Below are 19760 nucleotides of genomic sequence, written 5' to 3'. Positions count from 1 at the left end.
CTCACAGTTGGGAACCAACAAATAACAACCAAAAAATGGGGGGGTGGGAGAGACACTAAGTGCATTACATAAAGACAATGAAACAATGATAACCTTAAGGGGTAAAAATAAGCCTGTCATATATTAAAAATAAATAAGGAAAGAAGATTGCATACACAAGCTTTATATTAAAAACATGTTAGAATAAAACAATTTTTTTAAAGCTTAACTATCCGTACCAGAGAAACCAGGCTTCTTTAAAAATATATTATTCCGCGCTTCCCTGGTGGCACAGTGGTTGAGAGTCTGCCTGCTGGTGCAGGGGACACGGGTTCGTGCCCTGGTCCGGGAAGATCCCACATGCCGCGGAGCGGCTGGGCCCGTGAGCCATGGCCGCTGAGCCTGCCCATCCGGGGCCTGTGCTCCACAACAGGAGAGGCCACAACAGTGAGAGGCCCGTGTACCGCAAAAAAATAATAATTAATTAAAAAATTAAAAAATTAAAAATATATATATTATTCCACAGATTTTTCTCTTAAAACCAAGTATTTTACATAATTTTTGCAAAAATTAAAAAGCAACATCTAAAAATAAAAAATTAAATTAAAAAAATCTATGAGCCGATAAACAAAATGCATGGTATTTCCATACAATGTAATATTATTCAGCCATAAAAAGGAATGAAGCACTAATACATATGATAATAAAGATGAACCTTGAATACATTATGCTAAATGAAAGAAGCCAGTCACAAAAGACCACATGTATGATTCCATTTATATGAAATGTCCAGAATAGGCAAATACAAAGAAACAGAAAGTAGATAAGCAGTTGCTTAGGGCTGAAGGTGATAGAGGGATTGTGGAGGTGACAGCTAAAGGGTACAGGGCTTATTTTAGGGGTTATGAAAATGTTCTAGAATTAGACACCAGCAATGGTTGCACAACTCTGAATATAGTGTAAAAACTTCTGAACCGAACACTTTAAAAATCATGAATTTCATGGTATGTGAATTGTCTCATAAAGCTGTTATTTCAAATATACAACAACAAAAAAGAAGAGGATCTAACTGTATGTCTAATTAGTGGCATAACCATGAGAAGAATCATTCGAGTGTCTTTAAAACACTGTAATTCGGGCTTCCCTGGTGGCGCAGTGGTTGAGAGTCCGCCTGCCGATGCAGGGGACACGGGTTCGTGCCCCGGTCCGGGAAGATCCCACGCGCCGCGGAGCAGCTGGGCCCGTGGGCCATGGCCGCTGAGCCTGCACGTCCGGAGCCTGTGCTCTGCAACGGGAGAGGCCACAGCAGTGAGAGGCCCGTGTACCGCAAAAAACAAAAACAAAAACAAAAACACTGTAATTTGATGTTATATCCCTAAAGGGTTGTGCCACCTTAAGGATGAGGAAAAAAATCTTAAACTGTTTTCCAGTAACCACATTGTTGATGGTATTATTCTGAGATTACTGTGAGTGTACTTTGGAATGTGTATGACACTCGAATGCTATCATTCCTGGTAATTTTCAGTGTAAAAGAAAAGTCAGAAGAGATTAAGTAAAAATCTGAAATCCTGAATTTGAATTGTCACTATCAGTATTCACTTATTATATATATTGTGTGTGTGTTCTTCTGACTACTGAAGAGAACTAAAACAAGGACCATTTCAGTTAGAATGAGCAATGCTGGTGCCCAGACTGTAGTCCTGAAATACTATTTCCCAATAAAAGGAATGAGAGTTCCTTGAAGATACACCAGATTCCCAACCTGGAGTAAATGTACAATACAAGCCTAAAACAGCTTGTTATATCAGATATCAAAGACTATTCACTAGGGTCGTGAAGTAAGGACTTAAGCCAACTTGAATATGTTCCCATTGGCCAAAGATGGGACAATGTGAATATCAGTTACCATAATTACTTCAATGGATTACAATAATGAAGTCAGTGAATTGAAACATATAAAATATGTTTCAATTCATGAGTTCAAATATTAATTAAAAAAACATTAGTTGGTCACCAATAAATCAACTCATTACTTTGAAAAATGATAAATAAAAGGGAAAGAATCAAGCATATTTATCCTGCCATTTCTGTTCAGTTATTTCACTGGGTTACCAACTAACGGATGAGGACAGCTTCTCTTTAAAGCAATATCTAATTAGTAAAGCTACTAGTAAAGAAGAGGAAATGAGAGAATTAGAATATCATCACTTTTCAATCTTTAATGAATTAAGAGATCTAGGCAATGATCACCAACCACTACTGTCTCAAATAGACAGTCAGACATTACATGTGTCCTAATGAAGTAGTGTTAACCAATTACCAAGTCAATCAAGATCCTGACTCTGATTAGGCCACTAGATCACACAGTTAATTCACAGAGAACACAGAGAAGAAAGAAACATTGGAAAAGATCACTTGGAGGTACAATCATCAAAATTCAGGCTGGGGGAGACTCTACAGAACAAAGGACCCAACTTCTTCAATAAATATCAACATATGGCAAAAAAGGGAGGGGGACCTACATATTTAAAAAGACTTAAAAAATATAATGAACAATTACCATGTGTAGACATTACTCGCAAACTGATTCAAGCTGTAAAATATTTTTTAAAAAAACCATCACAGTTATGTACAACAGAAATATGAACATGAGCTTAAAAGCTGATGATATCAGGAAGTTTCTGCTATTTCTTGAGGTGTGATAATGGTATTGTGGTGCATTTATAAAACATGCCCTCGTCTTTCAGAGAAATACATTGAAATATTTAAGGATAAAATATGATGATATCTGAGATTTTCCTCAAAGTGATAGAGGAAGGTGCCACATGGTAGTAGGTACCGGCCATGAATTAATAACCACGATGCTGGAGTACAGATCCGAGGAGGTTCATAGTACTATTGTTTGTTTGGCATATGTTTAATATTTTCCGTAACAAAATTGTTTTAACTATGTAAAAAGAATAAGCAAAATATATAGGAGAAATTTTTTATAATCTTGGAGTACACATAAAATAAGGTGACCATAAAACAGTATGACTACATAAAAAGTTTTTAAATCCTTTCCAGTGAAAAGCATCGTTAAGTTAAAAGACAGTTTGGAAGAAAATATTTACAGCCATAATAGAAAAATGAATCATATACATGAAACATAAATAGTTCCAACAGATCAATAATTTAAAAACACAGAAAATGAACAAAACAAATGAAAGAAAATTCAAAGAAATGTCAGCGGGCAATAAACATGACAACCACCTCAATGTCACTAAAAATGAGGGAAGTTAAAGATAAAAATGAAATTATAGATTTCCCTGATTATGGCTCTGCAAAAATGAGGGAAAATGGGGTTTCTTCTACACTGTGGGGGAAAGCATACATTAGTACTACAACCTTTTTGGGGAGCAATCTGGCACTATCTAGGAAAGATTTAAATGTGCATACCCTATAACCTAACAATTCCATTTTAACTAACCATTCTTACAAGAAGAACAGACTATGTTCATAAAGGGGTATGTACAAGAATATTTGTGGTTTTATTTTTTATAACCATATAAGTGTCCATTCAGAGTGAAATGGTTATAATCATGGGGGAAATGCAAATCAAAACCACAATGACATATCAGCTCACACCTGTTAAAATGGTTATGATCAAAAAAACAAGAAATAACAAGTGTTAAAGAGGATACAGAGAAAAAGGAACCCTTGTGCACTCTTGGTAGGAATGTAAACTGGTACTGCCACTATGGAAAATAGTATGGCAGTTCCTTAAAAAATTAAAAAATAGAATTACCATATGATCTAGCAATCCCACTCTTGGTTATTTATCTGAAGGAAATGAAAACACTAACGCGAAAAGTTATGTGCACCCCCATGTTCACTGCAGCGCTATTTACAACAGCCAAGACACGGAAGCAACCTAAGCGTCCAATGAGGAATGAATGGATAAAGAAAATGTGGTACGTAAACACACACACACGAATATTATTCAGCCACAAAAAAGAAGGAAATCTTGCCATCTGTGACACCATGGATGGACCTGAAGGGCGTCATGCTAAGTGAAATAAGTCAGAAAGAGAAAGATAAATACTGTATGATCTCACTTATATATGAAATAAAAAATAAACAAAAAATGAACTCATAGATACAGAAAACAGATTGATGGTTGCCAGAGGCAGAAGGTAGAATAAAAAAAAAGAGTGAAATAGTTAAATAAGTGATGTTAACACTCATGTAATGGAATAGCATGTAGTTCTCAAATGGAATTGAGGTAGAGTGACACACACCAACATAGACAGATCCAAAGCAGAGAACATATGGGGGGAGGGGGGTACCCACCGGTCATGGAATAAATATAGCATTATCATATGGGGGGTTTTTGGAAAAAAAATTACCTGCATTATACACCAAAGATATACATAAGCACAAAAAGGTTTAGAAGATATAAACCGAATGATTACTCTGAGCAGAGGTACAGGATAAACAGCAACTTTGTTTCCTTATATACTTCAAGAAATGAGTAAAACAAAAGAAAGCAAATTGTTTTATAAAATGAAGGATGAGATCAAAACAGTCTTTACGTTACCCTTCAAAAGTTAGTTTCTATACTGGGGGTCATGTCACCTACAGGGCCTGGTGGGGCTGTAAATGAGTGCGCAAGGGCGGGTGACGGGAAGAGAGTAAGACACCACGGGCACTGTGCAAAGCTGGAGCGAGCACACCAGGTGCTACCACGTGGGGATGGGGTCCACTGTGAACAGACCTCCCAGTATCTCAAGGAAAACAAAAATCAGGATTTTCATGTGAAATCTTCTATTTTTTTAAATGCTAGCTACTAAGTCAAAAAATATTTAAAGCACCGTGTGGGACAAAATATAACTTGGGGAGGCAGTATACCGTAATGATGAAGAGCAGGCTTTACAGCAAGTTCTGGTTTCACATCCTGGCCCTGCCGCTTACTGGATGTGCGACCTTGACCAAGCTACCTGACCAACCCCACTCCATATATGAGTATTCAACACCAGCTACTAGTCTTGTTGTTGCTGTCGTCTTGGGATCCAGTTCCCCACGGCAAGCTGAAGAGTTCTGCTCTACCTTTCATCTTTTTACATCAAGTTTGATTCAGCTGGCTCACTGCAGTCAAAAATAATACAGTACAACTTCCTATTTTGCCTCACGTAAGTATGCTTCCTTTAAGAAAACAAAAAACCTATAGGCAAATGAGGAAGCATGTGCCTGTTATCTTGCCACTTATTCAATTAAAAAGTTCATGTATGTTGGTGGGAATGTAAACTGGTACAGCTACCATGGAAAACAGTATGGAGGTTTCTCAAAAAACTAAAAATAGAACCACCATATGACCCAGTGATATATATTGTATATATATACAATATATCTGAAACAAAAACAAAAACACTAATTTGAAAGATACATGCACCCCAATGTTCACAGCAGCACTATTTACAATTGCCAAGATATGGAAGCAACCTAAGCGTCCATCAACAGGTGAATGGATAAAAAAGATGTGGTGTATACATATATATACAATGGAATACTATCCAGCCACCAAAAAAGTGAAATTTGGCCATTTGCAGCAACATGGATGGACTTGGAAGGTACTATGCTAAGTGAAATAAGTCAGACAGAGAAAGACAAATACTGTATGATATCACTTATATAAGAAATCTAAAAAATACAACAAATAGTGAATATAACAAAAAAGCAGACTCGCAGATATAGAGAACAAACTATGTAGTGGCTACCGGTGGGGAGAATGGAGGGGGTAAGGACAACATGGGGGAAGGGGATTAAGAGATATAAACTACTATGTATAAAATAAATAAGCTACAAGGATATATTGTACAACACAGGGAATATAGTCAATATTTTATAGTAACTATAAATGGAGTATAACCTTTAAAATTGTGAATCACTATACTGTACATGTGTAACAAATAATATTATACATCAGCTATACTTCAATAAAAAATAATTCCCTCTACATACTGTAAAAAATAAATAATAAAAGTGAGTTAGGGCCGCTTTTTAAAAAAAGTTTATGTAACTTTACTAATGAAATCAGACAGGTGATGATTGAAGCAAATGAAAATTAACGATGACAACTGTATTAATGAACAATGACCTTGAAGAGGGGTAGGGCAGTACTGTAGCCTACTTCAGGTGTTTCCAATGGGCTGACTCTCAACTGCACTGGTGCTGGTCTGGATTCATATAAAGCACCCTGGAGGTTAAAAATGTCAGTACTTACGTCCTACCTTGAGAGATTCTGACCTGCCCTATATCCAAGAAAGGCAAAGGTATGTGTATTTTTAAAAGCTCCCTGAGTAATTCCCTGAGTAATTCTCATTCCAAACCTGCAGCCAGGTTTGGGAAACCATTCGCGTAAAGTCTGGTATCCCCAAACACTGGGCTTGAATCCCTGCAACAATCTATAGCTTCTGTGATTTGGGGCAAGTTATCTACTCTCCTTATCTGTAAAATATCGAAAAAACAAACAATGCCACTTCATTTGGTTGTTGTATCTAGCACATGGTAAGACAATAAATGATAGTTGTTATTATCTATCTATCTATCTATCTATATATATCTCCTAGTTTCTACATGCTTTACCAATTCTGAACATAAGACAACCTCTTCAAGGTTTCTTGTGCTTATGGGAAAAAACAGCATAATTATTGTTAGATCCAAAGACAAACAATATTTCATTGGCTGTTAAACTTATAATAATTACATGATCATTCTTAATTCAAAAAAAGTATTTAATAAAGTAAGCAAAAATCTTCCTAGAATTTGGAGTAATATGCATGGTAATATGTAGTCAAAGTCAGACAGTTAAGTTTTTTGGATATTACATAAAATATAATTTTTCATTTTATCTTTCCCTTCCTCTAAAGATATATAAATTTCATGAGGTAAAGCAAAAAGGGAGGAGCATAAAATAACCATATCACAATCTATGGCTCAGATATTTTATGGGTATTTAACATTTTAAATGCACAAAACCCAAAGAACTAACAACACAAAAAGTGACCTTTATAGTATATAAATTTTAAATGATCAACTAGGACACCCGGAGACCCCAGGACAGAATGTAGACTGAGATAAATGAACCTAACTATGTTACAAACTCATGTTATAACCTCACTGAAGAGGGTGAAGGAAAAGGTGCCGGCCTAACTAACTGTGGGAACCTGTGTTCTGTCTACATACTCTAAGGCTAAAGACAAAAAGAACTGTACTTAACAATTCAACACCGTACTCTAGTTGGTAAATTTAGTCCTCACAGGGGTACTGGTTAGCAATTCTGAAACTACTTTACATGTCAATTAGGGCTGCACAAATATATAAATACACTGTGGGAATGGGAGCCAGGTTTCTCAGTGCAAGAGAAGTAAGTCACAATCAAGGCTAGGATGAAACCTGTGGTGCCGGATTAGCACCAGAGACCTCAGTATGAACTCACGTTTATTTTTAACAGATAGGTAGAAAGACAGATATAGAAGTAACTACAGGTCTGTATGTATACATGGGTTAGAAGACATACCTGTATTTTCTAACTCTATCACTGAGAAGGCCTAGAAGCAACTGACACCCCAAGGGTAATGAACACATTCCGTGCCCAGATCTCCATTCCCCAAAACGATTCTCCAATAAAAGGAACCAGAACTCCTTAGAGAAACGGCCGATTTCAGGATTGGAACAGGGAAAATACAAGATGATGCCAAAAAGTACGAAACTGCTCAAAAAGCAAAACCACACACACACACACACACACACACACACACGATGGGAGCATATCACAAGGATACAGAATTCACCTGAAAGAGCTCCAATGGCTAAAGCAGGAACAATCTGAGCAACAACAAAAAATAGCATTGGACTATAACCCAAAATAAAAAATAGACATCTATGAGTCCATACCGAGATAAATAAACGACTGAATAAAAAAATGGGAAAGAAGAGGCAAATCTTCTTTACAGAAGAATTCCAAGTAATACATGCAGATACTCCCCACTCCCGGAGGTGGAGATTAATCCCCGTCTCCTTGAATATGACTCACTTCTGAAGAACAGAGCGTGGACAGGAAAAACTAGTCACTTGTGGAAGAACCCGGCAGACACCACGTTAACCAAGTGATCAAGGTTAACATCAGCAGTGATGCTATAAAGCCATGAGGGCGCTTTAACGCTGTGATTCTCATAACCAAGGCCAGGATTCCAGTCTGATCATGAGAAAACATCAGACAAATCCAAATTCAGGAACATTCTACAAGCCATCCAGGTCATGAAAAATAAGGAGAAACAGAAACTATCACAGGTCAGAGGAGACTAGGAAGACAGGTCGATCCTGGAACAGAAAAGGGACATGAGTAGAAAAACAGAAACCCAAATAACATCTATAGTTTAGTTAACAGTATTTTGTACCAATGTTAGTATATTAATTTTGACAAACACATCAGAGTCGAGTAAGATGTCAATATTAGAGGAAGCTGGATGAAGGGCATATGAAAACACTGTACTATCTTTGCAAGTTCCCTAAAAAATCTAAAATTATTCATGATTACAAGTGTACTAAAAAAAAAAGAATGCAATTGCATGGAGGTAGTTTTGGCATGAAGGATAAATCTTTTATATATGTTTACGTGGTTTCTTGTTTTAATCTTTAACCTAAAATTGAACTGTAAATAACATAACTAAACCCACAGCTACAGTAACTGTTGGGAAGGACACCTAGGAACTACTGGACTGAGATGATTCTTACTAATTTTTAAGGAAGGTTGGGAAAGGTACTCTACAAGTAGTATCTGATGGAGAAGGAGTAGAAATCGGAGGCAAGAAAATCTCTATCATAGAGGGACACCAGCACATACTATTATGAAATGGCTATCAGACACATTCATTCCTAAGACCTGAGATTAACCATGCTTAGATTAGAGGAATGTATATTATAGCCGAGTGGGAGAAATAAGTAGGAACAACAAGATCCTGGGATGCTCTAAATATCAAGGAAATAAGAAAACCAGGAAATAAATGAGTAAGCATGAGAAAGAACCAGGATCTTCTCTGGGTCCAAAAACAAAGAGGGAAAAAAGGAAAACAAAAAACAAAAAACAAAAACGCTTTCTCTCATTTTTGACTCTTACATTATGTTGTCCTTGCTGCCACGAATAAAATTTTGGCTGGCCTTGTTAGTTCAGTTGCTTAGATTTTCCTAAGTTTTATTTGATGGCCTGAGATTCATTTACAGCAGTTTCTCTAGATAATTATTTTCGAGATCAAAACACCTGTCTTAAAAAGTGAACTTCAGAAACCAACCCATTTGTTATTCAGAGACTGCGTATGTAATTAGAAAAATGTCCTGGGACTTCCTTGGTGGCACACTAGATAAGAATTTCAAGAAAAATCTCAAATAAACAATCCAACCTTACACCTAAAGGAACCAGAGAAAGAACAAACAAAAGCCAAAGTTAGTAGAAGGAAAGAAATGATAAAGATCAGAGCAGAAATAAATGAAATAGAAACAAAGAAAACAATAGTAAAGATCAATAAAAGTAAAAGCTTGTTCTTTGAGAAGATAATCAAAATTGATAAACCTTTAGCCAGACTCATCAAGAAAAAAGAGGGAGAGGATTCAAATCAATAAAATTAGAAATGAAAAAGGAGAAGTTACAATGGACACCACAGAAATACAAAGCATCCTAAGAGACTACTACAAGCAACTCTATGCCAATAAAATGGACAACCTGGAAGAAATGGACAAATTCTTAGAAAGGTATAACCTTCCAAGACTGAAGCAGGAAGAAATAGAAAATATGAACAGACCAATCAAAAGTAATGAAACTGAAAAAGTAATGAAATTGAAACTGTGATTAAAAATCTTCCAACAAACAAAAGCCCAGGACCAGATGGCTTTACAGGTGAATTCTATCAAACATTTAGAGAAGGGCTAACACCCATCCTTCTCAAACTCTTCCAAAAAACTGCAGAGGAAGGAACACGTCCAAACTCATTCTACGAGGCCACCATCACCCTGATACCCAAACCAGACAAAGATACTACAAAAAAAGAAAATTACAGATGAATATCACTCATGAATATAGATGCAAAAATCCTCAACAAAATACCAGCAAACAGAATCCAACAACACATTAAAAGGATCATATGCCATGATCAAGTGGGATTTATCCCAGAGATGCAAGGATTCTTCAATATATGTGAATCATCAATGTGATACACCATATTAACAAATTGAAGAATAAAAACCATTTGATCATCTCAACAGATGCATAAAAAGCTTTTGACAAAATTAAACACCCATTTATGATAAAAACGCTCCAGAAAGTGGGCATAGAGGGAACCTACCTCAACATAATAAAGGCCATATATGACAAACCCACAGCAAACATCATTCTCGCAATGGTGAAAAACTGAAAGCATTTCCTCTAAAATCAGGAACAAGGATGTCCACTCTTGCCACTATTATTCAACATAGTTTTGGAAGTCCTACCCACGGCTATCAGAGAAGAGAAAGAAATAAAAGGAATACAAATTGGAAAAGAAGAAGTAAAACTGTCACTGTTTGCAGATGACATGATACTATACATAGAGAATCCTAAAGATGCCACCAGAAAACTACTAGAGCTAATCAATGAATTTGGCAAAGTTGCAGGATACAAAATTAATGCACAGAAATCTCTTGCATTCCTATACACTGACAACAAAAGATCAGAAAGAGAAATTGAGGAAACAATCCCATTCACCACTGCAACAAAAAGAATAAAATACCTAGGAATAAACCTACCTAAGGAGGTAAAAGACCTGTACTCAGAAAACTATAAGACACTGATGAAAGAAATCAAAGGTGACACAAACAAATAGAGAGATATACCATGTTCTTGGATTGGAAGTATCAATATTGTGAAAATGACTGTACTATCCAAAGCAATCTACAGATTCAGTGCAATCCCTATCAAATTACCAATGGCATTTTTTTTTTTTACAGAACTAGAACAAAAAGTCTTAAAATTTGTATGGAGACACAAAAGACCCCGAATAGCCAAAGCAATCTTGAGAGAAAAAAACGGAGCTGGAGGAATCATACTCCCTGACTTCACACTATACTACAAAGCTACAGTAATCAACACAGTATGGTACTGGCACAAAAACAGAAATACAGATCAATGGAACAGGGTAGAAAGCCCAGAGATAAACCCATGCACCTATGGTCAACTAACCTACAACAAAGGAGGCAAGAAATACAATGGAGAAATGGAGAAAAGACAGTCTCTTCAATAAGTGGTGCTGGGAAAACTGGACAGCTACATGTAAAAGAATGAAATTAGAATACTCCCTAACACCACAGACAAAAATAAACTCAAAATGGATTAAATACCTAAATGTAAACCCAGACACTATAAAACTCTTAGAGGAAAACACAGGAAGAACACTCTTTGACATAAATCACAGCAAGATCTTTTTTGACCCACCTCCTAGAGTAATGGAAATAAAAACAAAAATAAACAAATGGGACCTAATGAAACTTAAAAGCTTTTGCACAGCAAAGGAAACCATAAACAAGACGAAAAGACAACCCTCAGAATGGGAGAAAACATTTGCAAACGAGTTAATGGACAAAGGATTAATCTCCAAAATCTATAAACAGCTCATGCAGCTCAATATTAAAGAGACAAAAAACCCATTTGAAAAATGGGCAGAAGACCTAAATAGACATTTCTCCAAAGAAGACATACAGATGGCCAAGAAGCACATGAAAAGCTGCTCAACATCACTAATTATTAAAGAAATGCAAATCAAAACTACAGTGAGGTATCACCTCACACCAGTTAGAATGGGCATCATCAGAAAATCTACAAACAACAAATGCTGGAGACGGCATGGAGAAAAGGGAACCCTCTTGCACTGTTGGTGGGATGTACATTGATACAGCCACTATGGAGAACAGCATGGAGGTTCCTTAAAAAACTAAAAACAGAATTACCCTATGACCCAGCAATCCCACTACTGGGCATATACCCAGAGAAAACCATAATTCAAAAAGACACATGCACCCCAATGTTCACGGCAGCACTATATACAATAGCCAGGTCATGGAAGCAACCTAAATGCCCAGCGACAGACGAATGGATAAAGAAGATGTGGTACATATATACAATGGAATATTACTCAGCCATAAAAAGGAATGAAACGGGGTCATTTGCAGAGACGTGGATGGACCTAGAGACTGTCATACAGAGTGAAGTAAGCCAGAAAGAGAAAAAACAAATATCGTATATTAACGCATATATGTGGAATCTAGAAAAATGGTACAGATGAACTGGTTTGCAAGGCAAAAATAGAGACACAGATGTAGAGAACAAACATATGGACACTCACGGGGAAAGCAGTGGGTGGTGGGGTATGAACTGGGAGATTGGGATTGACATTATACAGTAGTATGCATAAAATAGATAACTAATAAACCTGCTGTATAAAAAAATTGAATTAGAAAAGAATCCACCTGCCAATGCAGGGGACACAGGTTCAATCCCTGGTCCAGGAAGATCTCACATGCCGCAGAGCAACTAAGCCCGTGCGCCACAACTACTGAGCCTGCGCTCTAGAGCCTGTGAGCCACAACTACTGAGCCCGTGTGCTGTAACTACTGAAGACAGTGTGCTCTGCTGCCTGCATGCCAGAACTACTGAGCCTGCACGCTCCAACTACTGAAGCCTGTGCACCTAGAGCCCGTGCTCCGCAACAAGAGAAGCCACCGCAATGAGAAGCCCGCGTACTGCAACGAACAGTAGCCCCTGCTCGCCGCAACTAGAGAAAGCCCGCGCGCAGCAACGAAGACCCAATGCAGCCAAAAAGAAAAAAAGAAACATGTCCTGAGAAAATGAATTTACAGAAGCTAGGGAGCTATAACGTTATCTAATTTTTAACAAACTATTAAGGCTGTTTATGATATTCATATTATTAAAACAATTTGCAAACAGATTTTTTTTAGTATCACTAGTTGCATTTTTAAATTTAAAGATATTGAAATATAATAATAATTTTTACAGGAAAACTGTTTTATAAAGCATGTTTACAAGCTAAGGAGAATTAAATATTAGATATGTTACTTATGAACACAAGTTGTAAGTAACTTAATCATAAGAAATAAAAATATAGTCATAGATAAGAACAATCAAATATCATGAGTATAATTCTTCTTCTCTACAAAATCCTTCAACTATCTTCATTAGTATTATCACATAAGCCATAAAAACCGTGCACAACAGAAGATATGTATTGGGCACAATCTACAGGACCAGCTGGTCAAGATGTTTCTAACAATTAAGAATGAAAATTGTCCTCAAACCTAAAAGGTTATCCACTGCTTAAAATGTATGCCCTTAAAAATGTACGATTATTTGGCAGAGATTATAAAGTAAAATACATTTAAAAAATAAAAATATAGACTTGTCTAGCCCCTACTGACTTACAGTTAGCTTCAAGGGAGGAACAAAAAGTGTTAACAACACTTCTTAAAAAAAATAGTTTATACTTGACTTCTGTAGCATTTTACTATTTATACAAGTGTCTTTTCAAGCCTCACAACAACCCTGAGAGGTAGGTAGGGAAGTATTGTTATACCCATTTTACAGATGTGAAGACTTACGGTCAGAAAGATTAAGTCATTGACATTAAGATATGTGGTGAGAAAGAGCAGCATCAAGGAATGGAATCCAGTTATTTGACTTCAAAATTGTGGCTCTTTCCCAGACACAGATAGTAAAGAGACTAAAACAAAACAAACCCAGAAGGGGAGTGTACATATATTCATTTACATTTGTATACATACACTTCGCCTTATAGAAATTATGTCCCTGAAATAGGAATAAAAATAAAGTCTTACTTTCCCATTGAGTTAATTATAATTTTGGAGGCTTATCTTTTATTAGTTTGGATTAATCTCCAATACAGAAGGATTTTCGTTCTTGGTTACTCTTTCATTACTTTAGAAACACAACATTTTATAAACCAAAATTTAAAACAAGAGGGGCTTCTATACTGCATTTTTTTTGAAAAGTAAACCATCTCAAATAATTCTAATAAACATGTTTAATTCACACACTTTGAATGTGTATGTATTTCTTTTCTTCTATAACAAGGATAACTTTCTCATTCAGTTAAATCTCAACTGGTCAAACCAAAGGCGTACAACTTTGATAGGAATTCAAAGCTAGGGGCTACCGCATTATCTTTTTTCAGCAAGGGTTCTAATAGAAAATGCAGCGCGCTCATTCTCAGTCTCTTTCTTGTTCCAACACATCTAATGGATGCAAAGCTCAGCAGCAGTGGTTCACTGCCACAGAGGGTCCTCAGGGGAGAGGAAGACAGTCTGGGAGAGCGAGCGTAACGCAGTTTTAAGAAGCCCTGACACGTCTCCCTGAGCCCTCACCATGAGCCCCTCTCTCCTAGGGGAACCAGTGAATCAAAGATGAGGTAATAATGCCAGGACTTTTTCACTGATATTACTTCAAAAACAGTCCTTCGTAACAACCATTAATCGACCCTGTCCTGTCCATACGTGTCCTCGTTAGAACCTAACCACTCTCCAGCCAAAAGCCTAAACTAAAGTATATGCTATTCGACACCTGAAGCATATGCCAAACCTTTACTACATATCTAGTTCTGCTCTACTGACTTTGAAACTTGCACTATAATAAATTCCTATTATAAAATAGTTATTCATGGACTAAGAGGGGAAAACATCACTTGCCCTAATAAAAGGTGTACATAAAAAATCATTCACAGAGTCAAAACACTGCTCGAAGAAAATTCATTTTTGAGATTTCTAATCAAAATAATACTCAAAGTAAACTAACCTCTTAACAGCTACAAAGTATTGATTCATTCTGCAAACATCCTGCTATATTATGTGAACACCTGACCCCTTCTCCTAAGGGTTCATAATCTGGCCATCAGATTAAAACTTCAAATACTGCAAATTCGGGTTCTCTTCCGATGTTTCCCATCTTAAGGAATACCTTCAGTTTTATCATCTGACTCCATAGCAAGCCAGATTGTGTAATAAACCCAAGTTTAAAAAAAGAAAAAGTATATACATATGTACGTATTTAGCTATTAAAATTCAGAATCACAGCCCTACTCAGGTAATTAGGGATCTCAAAGACCTGGGTGCTTTTGCTTTTAGCCAGATGAACATGCAAACTCACCACAACAGAAACATTGCTTACACTCTTTCACTCTCAAGAACAATATCCAACCACATGCCCCTTTCTAGTTTTACCACCCTTAATGGTAAAGAATTTCTGAGATATAAAGCTATTAAAACCAAGTCTGTACTATTTTCAAATCAACTCCTCTACTAGACATATTCCTCTCACAAAAATCTTCTCATATCGAAACGTGTCTTTGATAATAATACTTCCCTTAAACTTCCAGCAACTACACTAAACACTGTAACCTTACCAAATAGTGTATACTTTTCCCCTTTGATCATTCTTGGCCTTCTCTGTAATTCTTCTCTCCTTAAAATCCAGTGACCAAAACTGGACATGCAACTCAAAAGGAAGTAAGCTATTGCAAAGAATAGAGAAAGAACTATACCATGACCTTGGATGCCATACTCATTTAAAAATATTTTAGCATCATGCTGACTTTTTACTGACTCATATTCAGCTTGTGGTCACCCATGATTATGGCTTTCTTCCCTCTTTATTTATACCGAGCCTGTCCTTCTCCATCCTATATTTAATCGTTGGATTTTTTTCCCTCCACACATTCAATTCACTCAGTTTCATACAGTTTTCACAGATCCACTTTCCCTTTCATCACAATGCTTTATAGAAACGTTTAAATCCTCAATTTATAATAACTACCATTTATGCCTGAAAAATATCAAGATTATGAACACAACTTTGTAAATCCGCTATACTTCAATTAAAAAAAAATCGAGACCATGAAAGTACATGTTACATATGACACAACATACATTGTAATTTACAAGTAACAGTGGAACTAAGAACAAGATCATACTATTGCCTACCGGAAACCTACCTCCACTGGACGGTCACTCTTTACCAGTGCTATACGTGCCCTCTGCAAGGAACCATCCATCAGCTTGTGAAGTCTTAAAATTAACTTTCTTAACCCCATCTGCTTCAGTGCTTTGTCTACAAATGGTCTATAAATAGAAGTCAGACAATGTCTACTAAAGCCTGCTTCTGTGCTGCAGTCTGGTGTTCCCCAGCCAACAGAATCGTCCTCAGATTCAAGCCTCTCGAGCTTCTTAGTTACGCAATCCGGTGACTGGATGTTGAAACTGTTGTCAGTGGGCTGCCTGGTTTCTGGTACCCTTGGATCAGAGATTTGTTCTCCTTCACTCTCGTCCGTACTGCTTTCCAACTCTTTCAATTCTCTTTCTGTGTCCTCACCCTCATCTTCGGGCTCATTGCCTTTGGACGGTCGTGGGGAAGGGATTTCAAACACTGGCCAGCCAATGTCGGATAAATTCTTGATGCCCAAAACAGTGCCCATAATCCTTAATTTCTGATTTAAGTCTTTTGTGATGTTTAACCACAAACAGAGTGCCTGCACCCTGTCCTGGAAGTCTTTTGCAGCGTATTTTTCATAGTCCTTTTGAAGAGCCTGCAACGATGGATAAAGTGCCTCTATGTACTCCAGCAGCTCCATTATCCGTTTGACCTGCTCAAATGACACCCTCTGGCGTTGGAGGTGCTCATGATATGTTGGGTAACCCACCACCTTTGTCCCATGAGGGGCTCTGCACTGCCCTTCTACCAAAGTACCATTAAAACTAGCTCCATTTCTAACAAAGGCAAAGCTCCCATAATTAACTTTGAAAGTAAGGATTTCATTGATAATATCTGGGATGGCTTGACGGGCTGTATATAAAAAGAGGTCCTGGTCGTTAATGGTCCGTCCTGCATGCCAGGCTTGTAGCTCTAACCAGATCAGTTCATTAGATCGGTTAAACCAGAAAGCAGACGTATTTTCCTGTCCTCTTTGCTCCCTGTCCTTCTTCTTTGAGACTGAGGTAAGCTTTAGTAGAAGTCGTAGAGTTTCAAAAAATTTTAAGCGATCTGCTGGACAGTCAGTCCTAGAAGTCTGGCGTGCAGTTCTGGCTATCGGCATGGGCACAGACACCGGAAGCTTAGCATTGCTGCAGCCAAGACTGAGGTAAGGCTTATTGAGATCCACATCTGGAATTGATTTTTTGGGCAAAGACCCACCCACTGGGTCCAACATGAACGAGCACTGCACGTTCTTCTTCTGATCCGGCTCCGTCGTTCTGAGAGCTGCGCGCACCTTTCTCTCCTGCTCACAGCTGTATTCTTCCACATTCTCCACGGTTTTTCCAGTGTCTTTATGTGGAGGTTGGCTTGGTGCATTCATTTGTTCTATTAAAAAAATAAGCAGAACATTATGTTACTCTAAAATATAAAGTTACTCTCAATATTTCAATGACTGATATTCACATGTATTTATATTTTCAGACTGTTATTGAAGAAAATAATCATATCATATGCTGAAAATTAAGAGAATACACACACACACACAAAACATTTCTCTCTAAATCTTTACAAAGGTTTTACCCATTTTCCCTGTTACATAATACTTGCTATATTCTCTAATATTCTCCATTACTAACTTAAAACCATCTGCTTACCTCTCTACTACAAAGTGCAGTCATCCAGCTAGTCAAATCTTCACAAGTCATCACCTTAAACTTAAGAAGGGAGAAGCAGTATGGCAGATCGGACAGAAACCTGATTTAGAGAACACATCCAATTCCTGCCTTTGCCATGAACTGAAGTATCAACTTAGAGCAAATCAGTTAAGTTTTCTGGGTTACTTTTCTCATTCGTAAAATCAAGTAGATTGAGGAAAGACCACTTAAGGCACCTTAAGATTATTCTCATAAAACACTGAAAGACAGATAAGCAAAAATGTTTGCCTTAATTTATTCTATTCCTTGATTTCTTCTTTGCCACAAGCAGGTGAACAATAACACTTTAAATTTAACATTAAGAAAACTGAAGACGTACAGCCTAATTTAGTATAATTTGCCTAGTTTATTATACTGGCACATAAAGTCATTCAAAATTAATGCAAAGGAAGTAAACATCACACTTTCCCTTCACGTAACTGTAAAAGGTTCTATTAACTTAATTCCCAAGCTTTGAGATGAACACACATCTTCCTTCCTGTTTGGCATTTCTGACACTAGGAACCACCCTACCTCACTGAAACCCCTTCAGTCTCTTGCTTTCTACACACAGCACTCTCAAGGTTCTCTTCTACCTTCTGAGTCCCTCCTCTTCAAATTCTCTCCTGGGAACTTGGCTCACTCCATTAAAAAGTTAATGCTTCTCAAAGCCCTTCTCTTAGGTCTCTTCTGTCTCACCTTCCCTCTCCCTGGGTGACCTCCTTCACACCCACGTCATACACTGATGATGCCCAAGCCTATAGCACTGTTCCCACGTCCCCTCTACACTCCAGGTATACTGTCTCATTGAATCTAGGACACACATTTTGTATTTTAACTTCTCTGAAATTAGAATATGTTTTATAATTATGGTGATATAAATAACTTTTAGGAATATATTCACTAATACATTTCATTTACATTTTCCTTTATATATATGCACAATAGTAATAAATGGTTTTTAAAAATCTATTATCTAAATATCAAGAAGTATAAAAGAGTTCTTTAAATAAAAATTAAAAATTCTAAGTGTAAGAACACACTGTGTCATCAATTATAAGCATTTTTTTCTTAGTATATAATATTATAGTATGCCTTTAGATTTGATGAAATAGAGTATATTTATACGGTTACAGACTAACATACCCAAAATCAATTCACCAAAGAAAATTTGTTTAAAACCAATGTATTTCCAAATCAATTTAAATTAAATTACTTTTAAAATAAGAATTTAAAACAAGTATTTCCAAGAGCACTTCCAACCTGATTTACATTATATTCAATTTCTTTTATGATCCATCAAAAAGGATTTTACTGTCTGTAAGGATTTGTGTTATATTTTAATATAAAACTATTATTACTATTATCTTTTAAATTAGCAATACTTTTTAAACAACAGAACTTTTATCTGTAGTTTTAATCTACTTTACTTCTAAATGTCTTAAAACGTTTTACACAGTCCATTCAGGAAATTTCTTCACTCAGAATGGCTATCATCAGAAACAGGACACGTAACAAGTGTTGGCAAGGAGGTGGAGAGAAAGGAATCCTCATACACGCTGGTGGGAATGTAAATTGGTACAGCCACTATAGACGGTTTCTCAAAGAACTAAAAATAGAACTACCACTTGACCCAATAATTCCACTCCTGGATATACATATCCAAAAAAAACCCCAAAACACTAATTCAAAATGATACATGCACCCCGATATTCACAGCAGCATTATTTACAATTGCCGAGATACAGAATCAACCTCACTGTCCATCAACAGATAAATGGATAAAGAAGATGTAAAGAGTGTGTGTGTGTGTGTGTGTGTGTGTGTGTGTGTGTGTGTCTGTGTGTGTATACATACATATCAATACATACAATGGAATACTACTCAGCCATAAAAAAAATGCAATTTCACCATTTGCAGTAACATGGATAGAGGTGGAGGGTATTATGCTAAGTGAAATAAGTCAGACAGAGAAAGACAAATACTGTGTGATATCACTTACATGTGGAATCTAAAAAGGACAACAA

General features: G+C 36.8%; 1 protein-coding gene across 8 annotated transcripts in view; it reads right to left on the bottom strand.

The window, feature by feature from the left end:
• The window catches only part of MAP3K4 (mitogen-activated protein kinase kinase kinase 4), a 117998-nt gene that overhangs the window by 50167 nt on the left and 48071 nt on the right, over positions 1-19760 (bottom strand). For 7 of the 8 annotated variants that reach the window (XM_033867943.2, XM_033867944.2, XM_019951484.3 and 4 more), the window contains one exon: positions 16062-17425. In XM_033867943.2, the coding sequence (XP_033723834.1) occupies positions 16062-17425 (1364 nt within the window). Of the gene's footprint in view, positions 1-16061; positions 17426-17694; positions 17739-19760 lie in introns of those variants that run through there. The other variant, XM_019951490.3, reaches the window with a different exon arrangement.

This window comes from Tursiops truncatus, chromosome 12 (assembly GCF_011762595.2).
Source record: "Tursiops truncatus isolate mTurTru1 chromosome 12, mTurTru1.mat.Y, whole genome shotgun sequence".
Classification (NCBI taxonomy): Eukaryota; Metazoa; Chordata; class Mammalia; order Artiodactyla; family Delphinidae; genus Tursiops; species Tursiops truncatus.
The sequence above is the reverse complement of the archived record's forward strand: the minus strand, read 5'-3'. Positions and strand labels throughout refer to the sequence as shown.